Here is a 27,642-nt window from a genome sequence, read left to right on the forward strand (position 1 = left end):
TTCCAATGCAGTTTTAAACTGGGGCTACTGCGGTTTTCTTTTTGAAAACTCGTTATGAATGTAATAGTCTTTCAAAGAGAGCTCAGTCAGCACTGGTAGTTTGCTGAATGAAAATTTCCACCGCTCGCAGCTGTAATTATTTCGGGCCAGGTTTCAAAACCTAGCACGCTGCCTACTCAGACAGCATTTGTAGGTATTTCAGCTTCCGGGTCGTCCGTGATTTACCCTCAAGAAAAAGAGCAAGTACACTACAGCCTTAGCCAACGCCCCGCACACTCACTCACTCACTCACTCTCTCAACGCTTCCCTGTCGCACTCGCTCCTGCTCTGCTACAGTCCGACACACACTTGGGAAGTTCATGAAGACGCTCTAAATCAATAACTGCGTTTTTGTGAGAGTTTGCTGATACGGGCACTAGGCTTCATAAGAAGGCGTTATTTCATAGGAACACATCTACAGAATGGCAGAAACCGAGGGAAGTCCGTTCGGAGGCTGTTTGGAGAAAATGAAGAGCTACGTGCGAACTCGGAAAGGAACGATCCTGACCGCTGAAATAGTAAGTTATTAACATGACTGTGACATTAACTTTCATTTGAACTTTACTTACATCTCATTTACAGAATACCTTCAGTTACAGAATAAATAAACACAATACTGTGGATTAAAATGATCTGTTGTCATGAAGAACTCGCTGAATAAGAATAATTCACCTGTTGATTCACACACTGGAGTCACGGAGAAAAGTTAATTGCGTTTGTTTTTAATTCATCAAACAACATATGTGCTAAACAGTTTGTCTGATAGTGTGTAAAGTGTCTGTGAGAGTCTCAACTTTTGGCCATAAACCACACACTATAAGAGCTAAAAATAGATTCGAAGAAAGTGGCGTCATTGTCACACAGTTGCATTCAAGCAACTGTTCAAAGTAACAAACTTGACTAAGATAAAGTATGGTTGCGAATATAATTATTAAACTGCATCACTACGTATTCAGTTGTGTCTTGTTTTAAGTGTATAGCAGTGTGGCTAAAAGAGTATTAATGGTGAATGAAATAGCTCCCATTGCAGAGCCATTTGAAACTTCACACTGACACACTAGTGTGTGCTTTTGGGTGGAGGTGGCATGGAATGCAGACCATGTGCTTGATGGTGTGTGTGTGTGTGTGTGTGTGTGTGTGTGTGTGTGAGGTCAGAGTTCATGAGGCGTCACCCATCTGCTGGAACCACAGAGACCAGGCTGCTGTTCTCTCTTATCACGTCTCTCAGTCCTCAGAAAGACGTAGTTGTGGGTGATCTGAGATATTGGAACCATGGCAAAATGTTTAAGCACTGTAACATAGCAGGCCTTTGAATACCAAATATGTAAAACTGAATATCTATATATCTGTCTGTCTGTCATATGTTTGTTCTGTCTGTCATACATTTGTTTAGATTATTTGTTTGTTGATTCTGTCCGTCTGTCATTCTAACTGTTGTTCTGTCTGTCGTATGTTCATTTAGTCGTTCGGTCTTTTTTCAGTAGTTCTGTTCATTCATACGTTTGTTTGTTTGTATCATTTTATTTGCCTGTGTCTGTCTACTTATTCTTTCGATCTGTCTGTCTATCCGTCAGTCTGTCGTACGTTCATATACTTGTTTGTTTTGTCTGTATATAGTTCTTTCGTTCTGTCCTTCTGTCTGTTGATTGTTTGTTCTGTCTGTCTGTCTGTTTTCCGTTTGTTTATTTGTGCATTTCTTTATTCTGTCTGCTGATCATTCGGTGTATTGTTCTGTCTGTCTGTTCTATCGCTCTCTCAGTCTGTCTGTTGATTGTTTGTTTTGTCTTTCTGTCTGTTCTAGCTATTTTTCTGTTTGTTTTGTCTTTCTGTCTGTTCTAGCTATTTTTCTGTTTGTCTGCCAGTCTGTGACTGACTTCTCTAGTTCAAAGTATTGCATATGGATTTATTTTGGTCTCTTTCTACTTCCTTAATTTCTAATTCAAACTGCAGCTCTTTATAGTGTTTGCAACCCCAATTCAAATTCAATTCAAATGAAGATATTTAATGTCAATTTAAAAACTTTCTCAATTCTATTGATGCACAGTACTGTAACAAATTGCTGAAATTCCTTCGCCGCCGCCACAGCTCATTCTCAGACCTCATTCTTACTTAAAACTTGCCTGTCAAGTCATCACATGACATTGATTTTTGTGGAGCTTGACAGACCGTGGTCACTATTTGGTTCTGCTTTTGTGTGCGCTGGAAGAAAGCATTGAGACACAAGTATGAATAAATGATGAGACAATTTTCATTTGTGGTGAACTAACCCTTTAAACTAAGCATAAATAGTCTGTAATAGCTTTCCGTATTGTTAAAAAAAAGTATAAAAAGTTCTTGTTAGCAAATTTGTTCAGAGTAAATAATGCTGACAGAGGGACTTTTGTAGACCCATAAACTCACCATGTCTTTGCATACATGACATAAACCTTCAGAGAAAACACAGATAAATGCCAGAATGATAAACCGGCCCGGCTCTATCATTTATTATGCCTGAATGAAGCTTTCCTAGTTCACCACATTTCACATGGCCTACTTCCTGTATCCTGTTGAAAATTAACATCAGCATATTGTGTCGTTATCAAAATAATCTGCATTTGTTGCATGGCCTATGATGGAATAACTACCTAATAACTAACTAACTAACACTAAATACTGTGGCACCATCAGGAATAATAGCATGTTATATAACTAATTGATGGTTAAGGTCATGGACGTTGAACATCATGCACTCATTTCCAACACACACCCACATCCAAACATACTGAGTCACAGTAAGTAAAAAGACACGCCTAGTAGCTTACAGTAAGTTGCCATGCATGCTGAGACTTTTACCAAGACTTATAGTAGATGAGTGATGTACTGTATAGCTCTCTTATGATTTGTCCGTTTGGACAAAAACAAATGTAAACACATGCAAGAGTGTTTAAAAAAGGAATGGAATAATTTACAAATCTCATAAACTTATATTTTATTCACAATAGAATATAGATAACATATCAAATGTTGAAAGTGAGAAATTTTGAAATGGCATGCCAAATATTGGCTCATTTTGGATTTCATGAGAGCTACACATTCCAAAAAAGTTGGGACAGGTAGCAATAAGAGGCCAGAAAAGTTAAATGTACTGTACATATAAGGAACAGCTGGAGGACCACTTTGCAACTTATTAGGACAATTGGCAACATGATTGGGTATAAAAAGAGCCTCTCACTAGTCACTCGAACAAGCAGTGACCATCTTGCCATCACTAAGTGGGTCTTTGCCAAATGATCAGTGTTGGGGTGTTGAATATTCCTTGTAATATACACACTGTAACTAAGTAGGCTATGTTAGTACAGTAGGCTGTGCATTTATTTACCATGTTTTGTGCATTACAGTGAATGTTTTTTTTGTGTGTGTGTGTGTGTGTGTGTGTGTGTGTGTGTGTATGTGCTTTTAGGCATTCTTTATTTCTGGTGTTTCCTTATTTATCTGTTCACCCTCGTGACCCTGTGCAGCTCGGAGCCCTCAGCAGTGGGTGTTCTTAAAGGGGCAGCGCTGCATCTTTGAATAGAGCTTCATTGTGCTCTGCCTGGAGTTCAGTCTGCCTGTGAGGCTCATAGAGGCAGTTTGTGCCAGTCCCCACAACTCATAAAGCTCCGATACATATGTGCATGAAGGAGGGGTGCCTGATGACATCATGCGGCCCGCTCCGCTGCACTCCTCCTTGCTGCCCACAGGCCAGGCATAATGACTGTGGGATGTAGATTTAATGATCGTTCAATTACTATGTAGGGCTCTAGAAAAACTTTTTAGCATAAGATTAAACGTATAAAAAATATGTATTTTCTCAGCTTTCCAATTATTTAAATGAGGCAATATAATGACGTTTGTAAAGCTACAGTGAGTTTTAGGCATGTTCATGCATACTTTAAAATATAATAATGTTCATAAAGAAAAAATTCTGTTTGCAGTTGTGCTTAACTTTAGCTTTCTTGTGTTAAGGGTTTTGCATCAAAAGTTTATCATGGTGCAAATTTGCGTTTTATTGAGTGAGAATTTGTTTAGAGTTTTGCAAAAAGAGTGCATGAGATCTGCAAACAGGGTCTAAACTGCCTGAACTTGTTTAAGGTTTTGCAGGAAGAGTGATTTATTTGATTAATTGGTTTAGGTTGTAGAGGATTTGTGTCTTGGCAAATGTGAAAAACTGTAATAGTGGGAATAGGTCCATAAACTAAAGTGTTACTGACTTTATTTATTTGTTTGTTTATTCATTTAACCACTTTTAAAAGTTTGGGAGAGTTTGTATACCAGATTGTAGTCATGGTAACTGTGTGAATTCAGTGTTTTGTCAAGCTGAGTAGGTGGAAGACAAACTGCAGTCGTTCTGCTGGCAGCAGTATATTTATGTGCACCCATGCTGGCTTCATTTCAAAGGCATGTAAAGAGATACGACTGTGCGGCTCCTGACATGCCTTTATCAGCCCTTTCTCTGGTATTCTGAGCTTAGCTGAAAATGAAAGCTCTCTGTGCTAAAACTGGTTTGTTTACAGTTTAAGTGGTGTTCTGTATAAGGCCAGCATTTGACGTGTTAAGCCCAGGATAGCTGCACTTTTTACTGGATATGATGTGATGAGTGCACTACTAGTTAGTCTCTTTTATATATGAAAAAAGGGGCACCAGAATATCAGTATATACTGTATATACAGTATATCAGTCAGTTTATCAATGTTGCTGCTTTGGTCAAATTGAGGTGAAAATGAGCTCATGTGCTATTTGTGTGGTTAAAACACTCAATTTCCAAAAGATTGCAATAGTATTTCTTTTTCCAGTCAGTGGATTTGTGTTTCAGTAATGCATGACACAAACACTGAAGTGACACAGTGACAAATATAACATGTGGCTAATATGAATAATAATCCCAGATATCCATCAGTGATGTAACAGGAGACAGCTTTATTACTGCAGTGAGAATTTGTGAGTGGATAATTTAAATGAAAAACCTTAAAATAAAATAATATAAATGTATAAATTAAATTTAAAGGGGGCATAACACACACAGTTTCACCCAATCTCATGTAATCTTGAGTACCTATAGAGTAGCACTGCATCCTTCATATCTCCAAAAAGTCTTTAGTTTTAACTTATTTATAGAAGAACGATACAGCTTTACGATTCTCTCTGGAAACAGTCGAGCTCCTGGAGGTGCACTGTGGGCGGAGCTAAAGAGTGACGAGCACTTGAGCGCCGAATGCCAACAAAACAGACACTTACCGGGATCTTTCATAGCTGGGACTGCTCCATCTTTCAGTATCAAACGATGTGCAAATCCAGCATCGAACTTGGCTTTGTTTATAAAACGTTTGTCAACAAACACACTTTTGAAACTCCGTTGCTGCCCCAGAAAAACAAACTGCATCCACTGTTTACATAACACTGGGTTCTTTAGGAAGCTGAACTAAGTTATCATTCCCAGCGCTGCCGCCGGATAAATCTCGTTGATGTGCACGCTCTCTCTCTCTCGCTCTGATCGATGCGGGTGCGTTTTTCCGGGAGAAATGTCAATATAAGGAGTTCCACCCTCGTCTACGTCATGAAGAGCCACGATCGAAAAAAAACTCCGAAACTTGTACGAACCCGGAAGTAAGATTTTTAGCACAGAATTGTTTGAAATGTTGAAATTTTGTCCATCCTTAGCATGAGAATCCAACTCGTTTAACAGTGTAAACAACTCTGAATGCCTGAAACAACATTGACCCCCCCCCCCCAAAAAAAAAAAAAAATAAAAAATAAATAAATAAATACACACTACTTATCAATTTTTTTGGGTCAGTAATATTTTTTTTAGGTTTTTAAAAAGAAGATTCTTTTGCTCAACAAGGCAGCATTTATTTGATCAAAGATTTTTTTCAGAATTCTTTGATGAAACAAAAGCTCTGATGAAAAAAAAAACTAAGTTTGGAGGACAGCGCATTTATTTTATTATTATTATTATTATTATTATTACATTTTAAATGTATTTACTGTCATTTTTTGGTCAATTGAACATCTTTGCTGAATAAAATATCAATTAATTAAAAAAAAAAAAAAAATCATAGTGATCCCACATTTTTGAATGGTAGTGTGTATTTCTTCTCTATAAACATCTTCTTGTTGCTCTAACTTTAAAACATGGCACTAGCAACACCAAGGTCATGGGTTTGATTTCCAGGGAAAGCAAGAACTGATAAACCTTGAATTTACCTTGAATGCAATGTAAGGTGCTTTGGATAAAAGCAACTGCAAAATGCATAAATGTAAACTAGATTATTATTATTTTTTATTTTTTTATGTATATAATGCTTAAAAGATACTTCAAGCTGCAGTCCTGCTTATCAAGCAGAAGGACCTGGAATTGTGGTTGCCTGTTATGTGTCAACACCGGAATCTCCTCCAATGTTTTTTGTTCAGTTTTTTCATATAATCAGTATTTGTTGATATGGTAAGCAGATAAACAGGTTGAAAGGGAAGGATTGAAATAACTTAAGAAAACAAAGGAAATTGGTTTGATGAAGACAATTTTTTTTCTTTCTTTAGAATAACATGCACCAATAAATCATTCAAAATAACACCAGGAACGTGTTGAGAACATAAACAGTGACTAAAGTCGAAATCAAACAAAGTAGCGACAGATCTTTTCTTCAGTATTGTGATGTACATCTGAGTGAAACGGTTTAGTGAAAAAGAAGAAATGTGCGATGGAGGCCTGGTTCTCTACATCGGTTATTGAATTAATGGAAGCGGATCAGCTGAACGTGAGCTTGCAGTGGATAAAGAGTCGGGGCTTAAGCAAAATAAATGATTGGAAAAGCCCTGCACACATCACCAGAGAAAAGTCTGTCAATTTACCGAAGGTCAAGTTTGGACATTTCAATTAACTCTTTCCTCGCCAAACACGGAATTTTCCGGGTTTCTGCGTTTTCACTGTTATACACTCGGGGCGCTATTACGCATCTCCTGAATATCCAGAATATCTTGATCAAAAAATGTGATGAAGACGCAGAAACGAGCAATCTCATATGTAAGCAGATGCATATAATTTTCTAAATATTACTGTTATCGTGTCATGAAATGTAGTTTTAAAAGTATTTCGGACGAGAATGTAGTTGTTTAAAACTCAAATATGCGGTTTATTTATGAAGACAGCGTCTATTTAAAAATGTGTTTTGCAGATTTCGGAGACGATCAGTTCCACGTGATCAGCGGGAGCTCAGAGCTCATGTATACGCCTAGAGCAGTCTCAACTCGGCTAGTCCTTCTGACATTTGCCGCTGGCTCTGATGTCTCTTTAATGATTAAACATAAAATATAATTAGTTTTGGGTAAATCTAACAGGTAATCTTCGGTCTTTATTCAGTTAATCTATTACTATGTTAAAATGAAAATAAAAAGAGGCAATGCTGTTTGATATAATATTTAGTTTCATTGTAATGTAGGCTGTATATATGCACATTTCCCTGAACTACATTTATGTGGCTATTAATATGTTTAAATGAAAATAAAAAGAGGCAGTGGTGTTTTTTGGTCAAGTTTAGATTGTTATAGTTTCCTTCTTTTCAAATGATAAATGGAGCCAGTCTCCAAAAGGAATCCCTGTCTCGTTGCTGCATTCTCATTACACTATACCACAACACTGGCCTAATCACAAATAACTATTGTTTACTATACTATTGTGAGTGTATTTGCAATAGGATATAATTAGAATTAATGTACTAATGTTTGCCATAAGTATTCTAGTCTTAACATAGAAATAATATTTGATGTAACAAATAAAAATTATGATGTTGTACACAAAGTAACACAACACCAAAACCTTTGGTCATTGTATAGAACATTTATTTATACAAAATAAATCAAATATATATATAAGAACATTTACAACTATTTACATGCAGAAATAAAAAGGATCTTGCTCGGAAGAGGGAAGAGTGAGGGCCAAAGTGAAGGAGAGGAGAAAGGAGTTTTCAACTCCCGCGATTCGCGCGAATCATGCGTTACATGTGTCAAATGTCCGAAACGCTAAATTCGCACCGCCTCTCTTGATGGAAACGATCATTTTATCATCGTAATGAATAAGATCCAGATGTAATCTTTGATAAAAATTTAATTTTCTCAGCTTTTTGTTCAAATTGTTTGTTTGTTTGTTTAAAGGTAGAGGCTCTGATCTTTATTTTGATGTATGTTCAGAAATTCAAACAATATATAAATATATTCTGGGGACCATGAAATAGTAAAAATTATTAAAAATGCTGGCGGTGGCTGGCAACTAACCCTAACGCTGGCGGGAAACCATGAATCGTTACATTAAGATCAATAACATGCATTTAGAAAATCATGTCTCATTTAATGTTTCTGGTAGATATTGCCATGGTAGCATAGGTTTGTTGTTTCCCCAAGTGACAGAAAACAGGAAACTTGCCTCCTAACACATGAAGAATCTTTCTGTTTGAGAAAGCAGTCTTATTCTGTGTTTTATCAGTGGTTTCTGTGGCAGCAGATCATTGCAAACACAAGGCACAGGTGTTTAACAGTGGCATGTGTACAAATCATTAGCACCACCACAAACCATGGCAACACTTCCAGATGAACTGAACCATGCAAGAACACCTGTACTGTCCTTCAAACAAGTATGAAAGAAATATAAGTGTTTGCTAAGGCAAGCAGTGAAATCTGTTATTTTTTTTATCTTATTTAAATCTGCATACTTGTCATGATTTTTTAATATTTGTCATTGTTTCATAGATTAATGTGGACAAATGTCCACTGATGTTTCCTAGTTGTTGCCAGCAGTGTTTATTTAGATGTTTGAGTTTATGGGCAATTTGATTAGACGTTCATAATAGTCATGTACTCCCAAAAGTATTCTTATAATAGTTCTCTGTTTATAACCATATAAGGACCTTCGACCTCGTCTACAACCTCGCTCTTTGTGAATTGTGCTGTGTTTACATCTGTGCTGGAGTCCTCTCTTTAGTCCTCACCACACGTTTTAGTAATCAGACTTGAAAAAGCTTCACAAATCTTCACAGGATGTAAGCGATTCAGAGCTGCACTGTTAACTGACACCTAGAGCAGATGGCACGTTCAGATGAATTGTGGGTAGTGAACAGGAGAAAGCTTTGGTGAATTGGCAGCAAACATGGGTGACGCACTGGAGAGGGAGAATTTCCACACTAAAAAGCCAAAGACATTTAGGAAAATAATAAAACACTCATGCACACAAACGTTTTATACACCGTTTAACAAGATACAACTGAACAAGTTACGGATTGTTTTATATGAGCAAATGAATACTACTGGAGGCATATGGCAGAAAATATGAAACTACTTTTGAATGCCTGTTTTATTAAAACATGTTAGAAAGTACACTGGCCTCAACAGGTATTTGGACACTTAAACCACATTTAAATGTCTTTGCATTAGACACAAGATACAACTGAACAAGTTAGGGTTTGTTTCATACAAAATGACTATATAAATTGCAAATTACTACTAATGGAAGCATATGGACAGAAAACCAAAATAGAATATTTTATACAATATAAAACTACTTTTGAATGACTGTCAATGAAGCCGGGCCATTATAGATTTGAATTTTAAAGTTAGTCTTTTTTTCTGTTTTTATTTTTAATCATTTAGATTAATTGTTCTTAGTTTTTATTCTGTCATTAGTTTTTTTTTTTTTTTTTTTTTTTGAGAATTTTGTAGTTTCAGTTTTAGTTTTAGTATTTTAGGGCTGCCAAAGTTTATTGGTGTTATTAAAAGTGTTTAACAGTGTTAAACATTAATTTCTTAGCACCGTCTAGTGTTATAGTTTTCTGGTGGCATTTTCATGTTTAATGTAGGCCGTTTGTAATGGTATCAAGTTTTAGAATGTATCAAATTACAAATTAATTTGTGGCCATTTTTGGAATAATTTTGGAATCTTGTCATTTCAATTCAGTTTCAGTTTAAAGTACATTTGGAATTTGTAGCTATTTAAGTTTTTCAGTTTTTTTTCAGTTAATGAAAAATGTCTGTCACTTCTTCCCTTTTATTGTGACTTTAATGATGATAATAATATTGCAATAGAGAAACAGTCTTACTGCAGAACTGTATAAATACGCTATCTATCAGCAAGGGCTAACTAGCTAGACCTTGACCCCCCGATCAAAACCACGTTCCTTACACACCCTTACACACTTCTACTCTGATGCAGTCGAGTTTCTTTTAAGCTATTAAACTTTATGTCTGTCTGTTTTCTGTAGCTCCTCAGTTTCATCATCCTTATCTGTTACGCCGCGTCAATGTATGGCGGGTATTCAGCGGTCGCCATCTGTGAGATGGTCTTTGCCATCATCTTCTTCATTGTCTTCATGATGGAGCTGGACAAACAGTTCCTGGTGGTGAATTGGCTCTGGAGCGTGAGTATGAATTCACACACACACTTGCATCGTGGTCCAGCCTAGCATTGTGGTGGCGAGTTTTACACGAGCAAGCGCCGCTTTCATTTTCTCTGTTTGTCCCTTCAGGATCTCATCCGCGCTGCAATCGGTGCAGCACTTTATCTCATTACCTCTCTGATCTGTGTGATCGGCGGATCCGGGGACGGGGCTCGCATCGCTGGCGGGGTGAGACATCCAACGTTCAGCATCAAATGCATGCTATATTTCTTTCTTTATGATCAAATCGGATTTATTAGTGCTTTATATCCTCCTCTGATTTTTGCACTGCTGGCATCTGTTTATAATAATGCTCACCTTTTCTCGCAGGTGTTCGGTCTGGTGGCTGGGATCTTGTTTACTTATGATTCCTACACAATCTTCTTGGACATCAAGAGCGGCAGACAGCATACAGCTGCTTCCACAGGTGCATGAACACATTCATTTAGAAAGTTCACTGGCCTCAAAAAGTTATTTGGACACTTAAACCTCATTTAAATACCATTGCATTAGATATCAAATATCAAATAAAGCGTCAGCAGATTTTTAGTGGATATACTGTGTCAATTCTCCTTAAAGGAATAGTTCACCCAAAAATGAAAATTTGCTGAAAATGTACTCACCCACAGGCCATCCAAAATATAGATGAGTTTCTTTTTTTTTTATTACCAATGGATGCTTTGCAGTGAATGGGTGCCGTCAGAATGAGAGTCTAAACAGTTGATAAAAACATCACAATAATCCACTTCACTCCAGTCCATCAGTTAATGACTTGTGAAACCAGAAACTGTGTTTGTAAGAAACAATGCATCATTAAAGCGTTTTAACTTTGTGGCCAAATCCATAATCCATAAAAGCGCTTCCTCCACTGTTGTCCTTTCACATCAAAATCAACTGACATGTTTCGTTAGAACTGTTTTCACTTGGAAACGGTGCTTGATTGAAGCATATTTCTCAACTGATTCAGATGAGATGACTCTTTCACTGGAAAAAGCAATATTGTAGATAGAGGACTCATATTGTAGCCAGAAGCAGTGGTTTGACGTTAAATACATCTTGATGGGTTTGTTTCTTACAAAAATGCAGCTTTTGGCTTCACAAGATGTTAACTGATGGACTGGAGTGGTGTGGATTACTGGTTTTATCAGCTGTTTGGACTCTCATTCTGACGGCACCCATTCACTGCAGAGGACCCATTGATGTGAACTATTCCTTTAAGTTTACACAGACGTCCTAGTGGAGTAACCACTTTTTCACTTCATGTTCAGTATTTCTAATATTTCAATACCTAATCAAAAAAGTTCTTGTGAAATGTTTGACCTGAAACGTGTTCTTACATCTTTCTATGAAATAAATCTCCTTGGTTTGATATTTTATCAAATGCAGTGACATTCCTTTATAGGGCCATTGTATGTAAAGTATGCCCTAAATGAACATGAGTAATTTTATAAAACAAATTATTGAGACCTTAAAAATATTTCGAACCCTAATTAACCATTCTAAAAGAGAGGTGATATTTTAAGATTTTTATTTATAGGTAGATGCATGTCTAATTAATTGTCTGCTTCATAGTTTTATTGCTTTTTAATGTAATTTTTAAAAATTGCATTGAATTCCAAGATGTTTTTCCTTTAAGTGGGAAAATTAATGCTGATCACCAGCATTTTCAAAAAAATCTCATATGTTTAAATTTCAGTGTGATTACATTTTTAAGATATTTAAATATGAAAAAGAATTTTGTCTTACAGTAACATTCTGGGTTTAGTACAAGTTAATACTTCAATGCTTCAGTCTGCATAAACACAAACCATGTGGACAGTAAAGCACTTACGTTAGATCTTTGTTTGTTTATACAAACTGAGGGATGTGGTAACTGACAACACATCAACAGATGCTGTCCATTTGTTCCTTTACCAAACTGAATTAAATGAAATGAAAATACATCTTTAATGAAACCTGAGAGTTTTCTGTCCATTACACTAGAGACATGATCACTTAACTGATGAAAGGTTTCATTTAGGCTTTTACTCGCATATAAAGATTGACAAATTCTTATACAGCAACTCCATCAAATAAGTTCACTGGAAGCTCAAACGTACTTCTTGATGCACGAGAATCAGTGAGGTTTGTTTTTGCATCACTTAAGCACATTTGCTCTATATATGCACTGATCAAAGAATGAAAGCCTATGTTAGGTATGTTTATTTATATATATATATATATATATATATATATATATATAAATATATATATATATATATATATATATATATAAGCAGTTACATCTTTTCTGTTTTTTAAAGGGGTCATGAATTGGCTTTTTTATTATCTTATACTGTTGTCTGAGGTCCACTTATGACCTATGTATGGATTTTACATTCAAAAACATCAAAATCAATATGTAATAGGCTATTTTCTACCCTTTGTTTTGAGGCCGGCTCGAGAAACGCTGGGTTTTTATGGGTGTGCCGCATTGAAGACTTGTAAGTAAACGCCCACTGCTGTGATTGGATAACAGTTTTGCATCGTAAACTAATGCTTGTCCAAATACACACACTTGAGGTCTTTGCACTTCACCACTTGACAACTTCTATGACGTATTTCCTGTATTTGGCCCAAGTGTTCAAGTGAGTATGAAGACCACAAGTGTGTGTCGAACTTTTCATTACCTGATGGGACACACTTATAGTGTTGTAAAAATGCAAGTGTTTAGAGTTTTATTTTAATTTTAAATACTTTGCATTTAAAATCAATAAAATGAATGTCTGTTCATTAGTCTCTAAAACATGACATAATTTTAATTTGTGGTGCTTCACAGTTGCAAATGTTATCACCACTACTCATCTTTGCACCAATAAATGTAAAAACTATAAATGTTTTTCTACCAAATTATACGTAATAGCTAATTATTTTATTAATATTTAACTTACATTTGAAAGGTTTCCTTGACCTCTCGTGAGATCTCGGCCCAATTTTCACAATTTATTTTCAGAACATGATGCATGATGGGATACATGTGGATTTAGTGTGTGTTAAGGGTGTGTTAGTGTGCCCTTAAAGGGATAATAGGACGTTGCTCAAAAGAACATTATACCTCAAGCTTGTGACGGAAATGTTACGCCTCTCACCATACTGTGATGCCGTGTCCTGGCCCGGCGAGACAAAGTGTATAAGAGTGATTACAAATGAGGCATTTGCTGCATCCAGTGGGGACATAATTACTGATTATAATGACTTATACTGTGCTTTTACGCATTGTGGTGTGTAGCGTAAACATAAAACCATGTCTGCATTTGTGATCGGAGAAACAACAAACAAGAAGCGCTATTCTACACTGCTCCAAACTTGCGTTTGAATCATCAGTGGCAAATTCTTCAAATATGTAAATGTACTTACAGGCTGTGAGTCAGAAGTGCCAGACTTTCCTTGCAAAGTTGGAACTGCCCCACTTTATAGAAACAGCCTCTGAGCACCGACACATTGTAGGCTACTCTGCAGGATCAGGAAACAGTCCTCCATAAAATGCACAGTGCACATCTAAATATTTGTTTTGATCTGTTCTGGAACAGTGTTGTAAATACATCTTAACCGCTGATTTCTAGTTGTGTCCTCTTTTGGAAGACCAAACAAAGTAGTTTCACTTTCACAACAAAACACACAGCGTCTCCACAACACGGCAGCGGCGTCAACAGAGAGAATAAAAGTTACGCCTTCTTTCTTTGTGTAAACCTTTGGCGGTGTTCTGCAAATCTTCCCACACAGTGATGTAGAGATGTGGGAGCGTGTTAGAACGAGCCACTTTAGAAGGGTGTGGACGAGTCTTAACTTTTATAAATAATATCTCTTTGGGTTTTAGACTTTAGTCTTTGCAACTTTACAGATCTTCTTTATGCATCAAGAGCTTGTGACACTCCAAAGAGAAAGGAAAAATTTTAATTGCATCATATGACCCCTTTAACACACACTAAATCCACATGCATCATGTTCTGGAAATAAATCGTGAGACTTTTTGCCGAGATCTTGTGAGAGGTCACGGAAACCTTTCCAATGTTAGTTAAATATTAATATAATAATTAGATATCACGTATAATTTGGTAGAAAAATTATATGTTTTTATGTTTTGTTGGTGCAAAGATGAGTAGTGGTGATAACATTTGCAACTGCTTTTTATCACTTAATTAGAAGCACCACAAATTAAAATTCTGTCATGTTATAGAGGCTACTGAATGGTTATTTAGAATTTGATTTTATGGTTTTTGTTGGTTAACAAGAAAATAAATCTCTGTAAACACTTGCATTTTTACAACACTATAAGTGTGTGCCATCAGGTAATGAATGTTCGACACACTTGTGGTCTTCATCCTCACTTGAACACTTGGGCCAAATACAGGAAATACGTCAAGTTGATCAAGTGCAAAGACCGCAAGTGTGTGTATTTGGACAAGGCATGAGTACAAATATATTTTACTCACATAAGTGCGCTGCACCATTCCTGTCTGATCCGATATAGACGCATAGCATTGCTTTTAAATCTCAGTCTCTCTGCAAATCCAGCATCGACCTGTGTCTTGTTTACAAAGGAATCCGTGGAGAAATGAAGCTCAATTTGAGCTGAAACTTCATTAAAAATAAAGCCGGGTTTAGCACCACTTATGTTATTTTCCTACCGTGTCATGCATGAGTCAGTGGGCGGGGCTACATAATCAGGCATTGATATTCTTCTGTGGAGGCGGAGTTTAACCTACAGGCACATTCCTGGATCTGGCGTTCATGGGCCTGGTGTCAATAAAAGCTTTTATTTCAGTAACAAGGACGTTTTCTGTTCTGAAACTTACAGGATATTCTTTTAGTACGATGACCTCTTATATATCAAAAGCTCAAGTAAAAGTTGATTTCTCAATTCATGACCCCGAGTGCGAGTAAAACATGACAACACTTTCATTTGGGGGTGAGCTGTCCTTTTAAATCTGTTCACTCAGAATCAGAAAGAGGTTTTTTTGCCGAGTTTTTATGCAGATTTGATCTTAATGAGAAAGAACACAAATACAACAACCAGAAACATAATCTAACATTAAAGAATGAAAGTATGAAGATAGTTTCAGTTAGAAAATATTTAAGGATGTGTACATATTTACAGTATTATGGATAATGGAGTGAATTTACAGGATATTTCTGGCAGTTGGTGACACGTGTTGTTAACTCTCTTTGAACAGGTCGCTGAAGGCCCTCTGTGGGACGTTTACGACTGACATTTGGCATTTGAGTCAAACAGTTACTCTGACAGAGACGCCAGTGGCAACACTGGTATCTCCGCGAAAGCTATGCCGTTTTACACGTCCGCTCCTAATGTTGTGTAACCATAACAACTTAACCTGACTAACTATTCCCCAGTTATTTATTTTGCGTCTTCCTTTTTGTTTTCTCTCTGTTTTTTAACAGATGACACCGTTTGAAACTACTTTCCTCACTACAACATTAACAGCAACCAAAATAAGGAGAACAAGTCTAAAAATGGCAAAAGGAGTGAATTCCTGAGAGTTATCGCAAAGTTACCATGAGAGATGAAGACCAGAGGAATGCAAAAGGGACAAAGCTTTACACAACACAAGAGGATTATGTATAAAAGGGATTAAAAAGAGAACTGTAAGATTAAAGAAACCACTGTATATGAAGGCACAGAAAGCTGTTGGCATCCAAGGATCCATTACCGTCGTCTTGGTCAGGTGGCTTTTGTTACCACAGTTTTTTTGTTGGCTTGGTCGGTTACAAAAGCATGATCACAACATTTAATAAGAGATAAAACTGCGTCAGATAAAACTGACGATTTGTACACAAGTTACGAAAGAGATTCAAAGTCAGTCCGTCTTCCCATTCTCTACTAGAGAAAGACACAGTTTGACCAAGGGATTTTAAACAGTCGTTATTATTAAGTTGTGTTGGAAACTTGATTTAATTCAGTCTCCTGCTGTTTTTTATGATGAAACATGAAGGTTGCATAAATTTGTTATGGTGTAAAATTTCACTGTAATTCATAACTGTAGCTTAAATTCTAATAACTATTGATTGTTCTTCTGGTTTGTGCTTTAAAAAAGTTAGTCGTGTAAGGTTAATCAAACAGGATTTGAGTCGGATATATCCAACTCAGGCGCGGTCAAGAAAAAGTCACACGTTTTAAACTGAAAAGGAGTGAATATCAACCCTGATATCTTCCATGGTGGCACAGATTTGTACTGTAAAAAGTTCTGATGTCCATGTGTTGGTACAATATGTTCATTTTCATTCATCTTTTCTTACTTACTGCCATTAAACCTGTTACCTCAAGAGTTGCTCATTATCTTGATGCCATAAGTATTTTTTTTGTTATTATTCTAATAATAAACTGATCACAAATATTAATGTCTTCATTTACAGTCTCTATAGTTCAACCCTGCTGAGGAAGAAATACTAAAACAGTTCTCACAGTTTGTCAACATTCGCTCATTCAAGATTTCCAAGAAAAAATAATGAATAAATATCTGTTCACTCAACTGTACCTTAAGACTTTTTTTTTTTTTTAAGTGCCTTAAAAGAGATTATTCAGAAGTATTTGGACCTCCAGTTATTCAAACGTGCTGTCAGAAGCTTCTCATAAATCTGCAGTTTTAGTAAGACTCTTAGTAATTTTTATAATTTTTTTGGAAACCATTTATGACATGTTTAAATTGCTGTAACCATTTATGAATTATATATTCCAAAGTGCAAAGACTGCCTGATTTTTCCTCTCATGTCTGTATTGTTTTTGCAATCTCAGTTCTACCCCAATAACTTCCTGAAAGCATTTATTTGTGAGATGGTTGTGTAAAAAATGATAACCTCAGGATGTTCTGATCTTTTTAAACGGACACTTTTAAAGAAACACTTTATTGGATGTTTTTGGTTTTACAAGTACAGCTCGTGGAAATAAGTCTGCAGGATTTATGTGTCTTTCTAACAGATGTGGCTGGTATTTCGATAACATTTAATAAAAGGTTGTTAGAACGTGTTGAACTGCTACTGGTGTGTGTGTGTGTGTGTGTGTGTGTGTGTGTGTGTGTGTGTGTGTGTGTGTGTGTGTGTGTGTGTGTGTGTGTGTGTGCCCTTTGAAGCCTCGATGGAGACAACAGCGCCACCTGCTGGGTTCAAACCAATCATTTAGACTGCAAAAACACAAATAATATATCAAAATAATATAATAAATAATATCACAAATTTATTTCATCTTAAAAATGTTTGCAGAATTTTATTTTATTATTTTTACATTTAATATAATATTTAATATAATAAAAGTTTTGCTATATTCAACGATAAACCAGGTGACTTAATATTATTCCAGGTGACTTAAATATTTGTCACTAGATGGCAGCATCTACATTCACTCTTAGAGTGACAATCTCTTATTCTGTGTGGAGTTTTTTTTAAAGCGGATAAGTCTTAGCTTTTTAAGAAACTGATTTATGTATAAGTTTTATTATGTAATGAATTAATGCATTAAATTAATTGCGAAAAGCTAAGATTTATTTTTATTTATTTATTTTTTTTGTAAAGCAATGGTTTCTAAAAAAAAAAAAATCCTAATATATCGATACACTCTCTACACATATAACAGTTAATGTAACAGTTTCTCAGCAGACTTAAGTAATAGCTGATGAAAATTTTAGGTAAGTCTATAACAAATTTTTGTATACTATACATAAAATTAACAATATATATAGCTTAATATGTAGGCTAATGGTTTACATAATAAAACAATTTATCAATTTACAAAAAGTTATTGATAAAACTGAGAGGGAGCATTCTGATATTTTAATATTTCACTGTTTGCAACTTCATAAAGTTAAATAACCAGATGATTTGTTCAATTTCAAATAACTTCTCCATTAAAAAATGAATGATCTTGCTATGAAGCAAAGCAAGTTATGAGCTTTACGATCACAGCACACACAAACGAACATAAATATTATTCAATAGATAGATAGATAGATAGATAGATAGATAGATAGATAGATAGATATAGGCTACATAGATAGATAGATAGATAGATAGATAGATAGATAGATAGATATAGGCTACATAGATAGATAGATAGATAGATAGATAGATAGATAGATAGATAGATAGATAGATAGATAGATAGATAGAAACCGATCAAATCAGTATGAATCGCTATATATCACAATACACAGTTGACATGGTACACACAATACAAATATTTTTATACACCAATCAGTTTTCAGGGGAAATTTAAAGCGATTGCATTGATCTAGTGTTTGTGTTGAGAGCAGGAGGTACAGCAGTGGTGCGCAGGGGGTGCTCCTGGTCCTCTTCAGTTAAACTCTTGTCCTGTAGGTGTAGCCCGATAGTTCTTCTCCTCACACGGAGCTCTACAGGCCAGAAACCAGACCGCGGGGAACAGCCAAAACAAGTTACGGCGGACTGAAGTAAACTTCGGCGGACACATGCGAGCGTCCGCGTGAACCCGCGCACGAGACTCTAGCGCAGACATGTTCACGCGCGGGGCGAAGAAGCGACGCTCCGGTCGCTCGGTAAGTTGCTCTCATGTCGTGGCATCCCGCTTTTATCCCAATCTAAACGCATTTGATCCTTTACTAAAGCCTGTGCTCGGTTCTCTGAATGAACAGAGCGTGGACTGAAGTTTTAAAGGTCATTTGAATCCTAGCGTGCTGTGTTGATGATCGAAAGTTACTTTTGTGTCTCGCACTTATTTCACCTGAGGAGACTGTTTTCATCTCTCGCTAAACACACGGAATAGACCTATTAAAACTTACACTCCCGTATTTAATTTGACTCGTATCAGTAGTGCGTTTTGTGTGCAGCATGGATAGTTATCACTAATTATGTTGCCCCTAACTATTAATGAGGCATTTTTCGTGATTTTGATAACTATTGTATTGAGGAGGCGTGGCTTATTTGTGCCTACGTCACCTTTACCTGTGCAGGTGACGTCATCGTTTAAGTATAACATTTCATATAAAAGAAATAAATTAGTATTATTATGTGAATGAATATATTACACTGTATTAATTTTACAAAATAAAAATATGCAAGTGTTTATGCATAGTTTATGTCTTAAATAATAAATATGGTCTAATGCAAAATAATTATTTGTGGTTTAAGTATAAACCAAAAAGAATTTGTCATTTTTGAACAACGTCGCCCCAAAAACTGTCATATTCTACAGTTTTAAGAATATTACGAAATGTTTTCATTTCACAGTTAGTCCTGAAATGCTCTGCATCTGCATCAGTTATCATCCCAACTGAATGCTTCATGTTAAGTTTGGTCTTGTATGTATTTTCTTTCCTGAAGGAAGTGCTTTCTATTAAGGAAATGTACAAAAATATACCCAACCTAAAAACATCAGGACACGCTTCTGTTCACTGAAGATGTGAATGCATTAGATTATTTTGAATGGATTTGAATTAAACTCAGGAACTCTTTGTTTCTTGAGTCGGCTCTATTCAGAAGTTTACCAGATTGACTTAATCTTGTAGTCGTGAATGGAGATCATTTGATATTGTCCTTTCAATTTTGACCAGGAATCACAGGCAAGTGTCTTGACAAATAAAAACAGAGAAGTTACCTTCTGACATTCAGATTTTGTCGAGAACCTTGTTGTGTGTGCCATGCTAGCTATTATCAGAACGTCTTTACTCTCTCCGACTCTACTGAGATCTCAGCATGAGGAAGCAATGATCGTGGGCCTTATAACATTTTTAAAAAGTGTTTTTGAGCTTTTGACCTCTCGTAACTGTTGTCATGGTCACAATCGAGAGGAAATTTCCCCCGAGGGTGTGGACAGGAAGACACTCCGAGGGCATCCTGTCTCACCGTCAGAGACGGGACACAAAGGTGACGCAGACGCCAGTTTTCTACATGAACATAGTATGTTTCTCCACATACACTGTTCATGACATAAATTCATTTGATTTATGATTTCTTTCACACTATCTCTACAATGCAAATATATCCACACATTAATCTGCACAAGAGAGATCACTCTGCTAACTCTGACTGGTTATCAAGTCTTTGTTTTGTCTTCATGAAAGTAGTTTTTGTACTTCTGTTGCTTTCCTTACTTGCTTTACTCTTTGTTCATTTCTTCACTCTGTACTTCCTTTACTTGCATTTTTATTTACTTAATATTTTATTTACTACTTTTTTGTTATTTACCTTACTTGCATACCTGTCTCACCTTCACTGCTTTCCTTTCTCAGGTCACTTAAGTTTATTTTTGTACTTTGCTACTTTTGTTATTATTTTTTGTAACTTTACTTAATTTACATTGTGTTACTTTCAGCACTTTTATTACTTGCATTACTTTCCTTATACTTTTGTTCTTTTGTTTACTTCACATACTTGCATTACTTTTAGCATGTTTGTTACTTGCTTTACACTACTTATACTACTTTCCTTTATATACTTGCATTACTTGTGTTATTTTTAACACTGTTGTTACTTGTTTTACTTTCCTTTATAATACTTTAGTTTAGAGATACACCGTTGTTTCGGCCAATAATCAGTATCGGCAAAATTATCACAAAATTTAAACAATAAATGCCGTTTTGACACTTGTATGTGACTGTATCATAAGCTCACAATTAACTGAAACACAAAATAAAAGCAGCGTTGCAAATAACAATATGTTGCAAAATCATTGCTTTTGTTTCATTTATATTTTGCAATTAGTTATTTTTGTTTGCAAACCTTCTTTTTTTTCTTGCAATACTTCATTTTCTTTTGCAGTTCTTTTGTTTGCAAAAAGCACATGAATTTTTTCTCAAGACTTTTGTTTTTGTTTGCAAAACTGTACTTTCTTTTGCAATACTTAATTCTTTTGCAAGTATATGTGGCAGTGAACTGACTCCATAGCCATCGCCACCTGTAAGCACTTTCTGTAGCTGTGGTCTACTAAAAGCCTCAAAGTCATCAGGGCTAAAGTGGAGAGAACAAAGACGCGGGTCTTTAGGAAGTTTTATTCATCCACAGGCATCTTCCCACTCTTTTCTCCTTATCGCTACGAAAGCAGTGAAGACTTAAATTGCTTCACTTGTTGCTCTTCGACTGAAAATAACAACCAAAAGCCGCACAATGTGGCCTCATATCAGTATTTTATTTTACAAATATTAACAAGTAGCAGCTGTAGCTCACAAAGTGCAACCATTTGACATCATTGGAATAATGGTGCCGCCCATAGTCCAAAATATGTATACAACTATGTGGATTTTTTTAAATAATGTAAATCTTTCATGGGTTTTCTACTACATATTTCAGTAAGAGACATAATTCACGTTATATTAAGCCATTCATGTATTGCCACCATGTGTTGCCTTTAAATTTTTGTTTATGTTTGTTAAATTTTGTGTGATATTTTTTTTGTGTGGTTTTTTTGATTTGTTTGTTTTTAGACGTTTATATTTGAGAGTGATTATTATATTTGAAAATAACTTAACTAAATAATAAATAAAAGCTAAATATCTTGGAACAGTATAGTGTTGTTGTTCATTATAATCTCTAATTTACCAAATAAGAGTTTTCCCTGTAGTCTTCAGCATTAGTTTAGAGAGACTTTTTTTTTCCTTAAGAAAACCAAACTATCGGTATTGGCATCGGTTTTGACGGATATCATTCTGAATAATCGGCTATCAGTATCGGCTGAGAAATTTCATATCGATGCATCTCTACTTTAGTTACCTCTGTTACTATACGTAAGTACAGTACGTATATTCGTTACTTTCTTTACTTTACATACTTGTGTTACTTTTGTTACTCACGTTATTTTTGACACTGTCATTACTTGCTTTACTTTTCTCTATTTTACTTTCCTTACTTTACATATTTGAATTACTTGTGGCACTTTTGTTACTTACTTTGCTTACATTACTACTGATATTTTCTTTATTTGCCTTTCTTTTGTTACTTTGTGTACTTGCATTACTTTTGTTGCTTACCTGTGTCACTTTTGTACTTAAAAACCTACAAACTTTGTGTTTTGTTTGAGGACTTGTTTGTTTTGAGCCATGGTTAGACGAAATAAAACAAATTACTTTGCTTACTAACATTATTGCTTTGATATTTTTATTCCTTTCCTTGCTTATGTTACTTTGAGTACATTTGATATTTTTGTTATTTGCGTTACTTTGGGTAGTTGGGAACTTTCAAACTTTGCAAGTTCTTGTACAACTGACTCTTGCTTTAGATAAAGTATTTGTATACATTCTTGTATACTTGTATTAATTCGTTGTTGTCATATATACTACTATATGATGCAGCCTTCAGTTTTTCAATGCATAATAGTACATTAAATCTTTATTTGACCCTCTAACTCTAGCACTCTCTATTCTAATTCTATTCTTTAAAAAAAACACTTGTCCGTTTTAGACTTGCACTCTATTCATTTCCTGCTTTAAAAAAAAAAAAAAAAAAAAAAAACTAACTAGCTTTCTAATCTTTTAGTGTTCTATCTGTTTTCTTTTCATTTGTTATACAAAACAGACTTCTAACATTAGCTTGCTCTATTTTTTTCTATTCTGTCTGTTTTCTTTTTATTTATTATATTATTTAGAAAGCCCTTGCTATGTGTACTGTTTCAGCTAACTGAGACCTGTTATAGCACTTGTGTATCATTGCTTTTTTGTTGATTTTGATTGCTTCCATTGTCCTCATTTGTAAGTCGCTTTGGATAAAAACGTCTGCAAAATGTAAATCAAATCCATGGACATTACCAGCTCTGGACCTGTATGGCAGGTTTTCTTCTTTATGACCATACCAGTCTGATGCCTGTGAATATGCAGGGCTCCAAACAAAAACATCAAGTAAGGAGCCATTGGCTCCTATAAGAAAAAACTCTTAGGCGCCAAATTATTTATTAGGTGCCACAGAATAAACATAAAGTGGGAACTAAATGTTTTTTTCCAACTTGAAATCTACAGTCACTAAGAATTGTTTATTGCACAGAATCTGTACCAATATCATGGACCATAAGCATCACTTGGCCACTGAGTGTAGTTTGGGCTCCTCCTCAATGCATCCTGGAAATGTTGTCATACACTCTTAAAAATAAAGGTGCTTCACTATGCCATAAAAGAACCTTTTTTGTCTAAATGGTTTCATAAAGAACTTTAACATCTGAAGAACCTTTATGTTTCACATAAAGAAGGTGAAAGAAGGTTCTTCAGATTAAAAAAAGTTGAGAAAGAGATGGTTCTTTAAAGAACCTTTGACTGAAGGGTTCTTTGTGGAACCAAAAATTGTTCTGTGAAGAACCTTTTTAAGCCCCTTTATTTTTAAGAGCGTATGTCTTTCACACTTTCAGTCTGTTTTTCTTAATTAGTAAAATGCAATTTTATAGGATGAGTTGAGTCATGTAGACAACAGGTTAAGGAAAAATATTAAAATGCAATAGTGCATAAATATAGCAATATTCTCCTCTTTATAGTTATTTTTCTAGCTGACTGATGAGCTTATTGACACCGAATGGTTATTCTGAGGTAAATGAATATTACCTTGCAATGTTTACAAGCTTTACATGTTTTCTGCAGTTTGAAATACTGAGTTATAACATGTAAATACATAGGCCTAGTCGCCAGTGGTGACCTCAGCAAAAACTGCACTTGCAATTGAATATTTTTAGTCACAGTTTGGAGCCCTGATATGGCAGTTTTGTTTCTCACAAAACTCTTGGACTATCTATGGCTGTGTCTGTACAAGGCGACACAGGAAAAACGTTTGTGTGAATGTTTTTTTTTTTTCTTTCATACCTTCCCCTTTCCTTCTTTCCTATTCATTCTTTTTAAATCAGCTAATGCAATTAACTATTCAGCAAAGAAAGGACACTCAAAGATCCTGTCCCCTCTCTCTCTCTCTCTCTCTCTCTCTCTCTCAGTAGTGAATGGCAGTGCTCTGGTCTCGGTTCAGTGAAGTGTTAGAGTTCACTGATCTTACAGGCAGTGTTTGTTTTAGCACGCGTGTTTCCATAGATCTCTCGTTCCTTGCGCAGTGTCTCTTTCACACTCGCTCATCCCGACTGGGCTTTGTACTGATGTTCTGTCATATATATTTTTCTCTTTGTCTTGTTTTCAAACTGATTTTCACTTTCTCCTGGGTTCCTGCTCAGTGTGTGAGAGATCAAACCAGGTGCTTTAGTTTTACGGCTGTTGTGTTGCCGTGTATAAGTACGCCAAAGATTTCAAACACCCTTACTACGTCACTCGCAGGTTTTGAAGAACAAGTTCTCAGTTTTATTGCTTTATTTGTTCCCACAAACAAGCAGAAGACCTCGAGGCTAAACTAAGCCTGACATAGAGTTGTACAGTAGAAACATCTAGATTTGTACTTAACACTGAGTTGCTCTTCAACATTTTGTTGCTGTGTTTTGTTGGAGCAGTTAGTGTTGCAGACATAGAAAAAACAGATTTTTTTTTATTTATGATATTATATGCGTCACCAGCAAGACACTTTAAAACAACTTAAAGCAACTTATCTGTGACAACAACAAAATAAGAAAATACCCAAACACTAAAAAATTACTAAATGCAATACTTTTTATTTATTTTTTTAACTAAAAATTTACGAATTACATACTTCATTTCCTAAGATTATCATAGCCAGTGGACACTTTATGAACCCATAATGCTACGGTATCTGGAAAGTGTGTCTTCCATTCAGTGCAAGTCTACAGTCACCAAAACATTCTTCCAAATATCTTCTTTCGTGTTTCACAGGTAAAATGAAAGTCATATAGGTTTGGAAGAAGATAAACAAGTAAATGATGACAGTTTTCTCATTTTGGGGTGAACTACTATCCCTTTTACAACACCTGAATGAAATATGTTCATATTCTGTTAATACGTTACAGGTCAGAACATACAGATCAGTGGACAGTGTCAGCTGGGGGGATGTAGCGAGTGCAGGAATGTATTTATACTACACACCTGCTTACCTAAACAACATATTTAATGAATTATGTTTTAAGTTTATTGAAGTTAACTGCTGTACACTCTGAACTGTGAACTTTTACACATATGTGACATATACAGTATCATTGCTTGTGTTTTGTTGTTGTTGAATCACACTGTTTGTTTATTATTGTGATTTTAAGGGTAAGTTTACACCACAACAATGTACTAAAAACGAAAAAGGTTTTTCATTTGTGTTTTGAAAAGTTTTGCATACAGTCGACAACGTTGTCAAAATGATCCCCATTTGTTTTTTAATTTGTGTTTTGAAAAGTTTTGCATACAGTCGACAACGTTGTCAAAATGATCCCCATTCACTCAGATCTGTAACTGGTACGATACTTGTCACTGAAATTTTAAAGAAACACTACTATGGATTTGTCATGGGTGTCTACCACTTATTAGCGGTAAATGTTTGTTTTCAAACGGGAGCGGCAGTTTCCGATACACTGATACGCCGATATTAACGCATTTTAAAGGCCAGTATCGGTCGATATCGACTCCCGGTGCATTTGAAAACCGGTACGATACTTGTAAACTGAACTTTTAAATTATTAAATTTATTAAATTATTAAGAGTAAAATGGCTAATGATTAAGACTATATTTGAAACACATTTTAACATTCAGTACGCTTTAATTGCAAGTTATTAGGTTATATTTTTGTTTACACATGGTTAAAATGTTCACTGTAGTGGTAACTATGGAAATCTACAAATGCAATGGTTTCTTATGATACTCGTGGGAAACGCAGCTCTGTTTGAATACACTGTCAGCAGTGAGTGAACGCTGTCTGTGATTGATTGGTTCTGTCTTGCAACATTTGCATGTGTTCAGATGAGCAGGAAAATAGCTCTATATCCTATATTCGCTAACAGGTTATTTGTCCAATTCCATGCATACTGTACGCATAAATGTTTTTATGACACAAAGACGATAACAGTATCATTTTCAAAAACGTGCCCCCAAAATGCATTTGTTGTGTAAAAGAAAACACATAAAATGTTTAATTTTTGTCACTGTCACTGCCCCATTAGTTCAGATCAAATTTCATGTCCAATATATTTAGAAATCCAGGTTAATACGACTTGCTGTAAAATAGGATGTACATTATGAAATAGTTTTGACATTGTGTGTAATTGTGTCTCGCAGACAGAGGCGGAGGATCCGGACCAGGGACAGCCGTGTATGCGCTGTGGAGAACAGTGTCCTGGCTTCCGCATGCATGGATGGAGGTAAGACCCAGAAAGAAGGCTGTCAAAACTTCCATGTCCTCCCTTTTTACTGTATTTTTTGTCACTTGAAATGAAAATGATGCGAGCCAGATTCAAAGCAACACATTCGGTATGAGCACCACGGGATCTGACCCTTGACTGACTTTTGAAGGACATTTGTCTCAAGCCTGAGAACGTACAGACGGAAACATAACATCCTCAGACATAACACTTTGGATTATTGTTTTAGTTATACGTTTGTTTTGAAATTACGTCGCGGAAAAGGAAAGGAGGGAAAATGGTGCTGATAAACTGCAGTCTGTCAGGACCAGATACGTGTGTGTGGTGAGGGAGACCTGAGGTTCTTGTGTGTAACGTGAGACGTCTAATCATATTTCCAGAGCAGGTAATGAGAGCCGCAGAGTGTTTACACTGACCACACGTCACTGTTACACCATTAGACGAGCCATCAGATGAAGAATGAACCGCCTTTGTGTAGCTGCAGTGTGTGTTTGTGTTTTCTGCTCTCTAATGCTGATTACAATAGAACATTACATGATTCTTGATTGTTATTTCTGGGAATGAGTTTATGACTCCAACATTATCCACATTGAAACAATCCAGATCGCTTAGCATCAGCTGGTAAATATGCCTACTTGGCTGTTTAAAAGATGCTGTTCACTTTCCTTGCTGGCAGTTGCAAACTTTTACAGACAGACTTGTATTATGAATTATACATGAATTATATGTTTTTTTTTTTTTTTTTTTTTTGTGAAATGACTATTCTAAAATTCATATTTTGAATTGTAAACCATTTTGAGTCTGTTTTGCAACCATACATAAGCACTTGACTTGTGTTAATTTTAGGTTTTGTGTATTAGAGATTGAAAAACCCATCGACCAGTAGACACAGTACTTCTGAAATCATGACTACTAGCATGCTGTAGATTTGGAAATAT

At 35.7% G+C, this 27,642-nt stretch overlaps 2 protein-coding genes across 4 annotated transcripts in view; both read left to right on the forward strand.

Moving 5' to 3' along the window:
• The first annotated feature begins 248 nt into the window (after positions 1 to 248).
• plp2b (proteolipid protein 2b) lies at positions 249 to 17,510 on the forward strand. Of its 2 annotated transcripts, none has more exons than XM_042762836.1 (5): positions 249 to 557; positions 10,305 to 10,460; positions 10,569 to 10,667; positions 10,809 to 10,905; positions 15,692 to 17,510. In XM_042762836.1, the coding sequence occupies exons 1-5, from the start codon at positions 462 to 464 to the stop codon at positions 15,697 to 15,699; spliced, it is 456 nt and encodes a 151-aa protein (XP_042618770.1). In that variant the 5' UTR covers positions 249 to 461; the 3' UTR covers positions 15,700 to 17,510. The 2 variants fall into 2 exon arrangements, with proteins under 2 accessions (XP_042618770.1, XP_042618769.1); XM_042762835.1 differs by having other exon boundaries at positions 252 to 557; positions 15,918 to 17,510.
• A 1,247-nt stretch (positions 17,511 to 18,757) lies between these two features.
• Positions 18,758 to 27,642, forward strand: part of LOC109095000 (prickle homolog 3) — a 34,973-nt gene continuing 26,088 nt past the window's right edge. Inside the window, exons 1-2 of one of the 2 annotated variants that reach the window (XM_042762838.1) lie at positions 18,758 to 19,039; positions 26,622 to 26,704. In XM_042762838.1, the coding sequence (XP_042618772.1) occupies positions 18,998 to 19,039; positions 26,622 to 26,704 (125 nt within the window). In that variant the 5' untranslated portion in view covers positions 18,758 to 18,997. The remainder of the gene's footprint in view (positions 19,040 to 26,621; positions 26,705 to 27,642) is intronic. The other variant, XM_042762837.1, reaches the window with a different exon arrangement.

This window comes from Cyprinus carpio, chromosome A8 (genome assembly GCF_018340385.1).
Source record: "Cyprinus carpio isolate SPL01 chromosome A8, ASM1834038v1, whole genome shotgun sequence".
Lineage (NCBI taxonomy): Eukaryota > Metazoa > Chordata > Actinopteri > Cypriniformes > Cyprinidae > Cyprinus > Cyprinus carpio.

Bases quoted from the DNA above. Each gene is read 5' to 3' on its own strand.
- plp2b (XM_042762835.1), top strand. From the start codon at position 462: ATGGCAGAAACCGAGGGAAGTCCGTTCGGAGGCTGTTTGGAGAAAATG. The intron at 558-10,304 runs GTAAGTTATTAA...TGTTTTCTGTAG, and splicing joins CGATCCTGACCGCTGAAATA to CTCCTCAGTTTCATCATCCT. The intron at 10,461-10,568 runs GTGAGTATGAAT...TTGTCCCTTCAG, and splicing joins TGGTGAATTGGCTCTGGAGC to GATCTCATCCGCGCTGCAAT.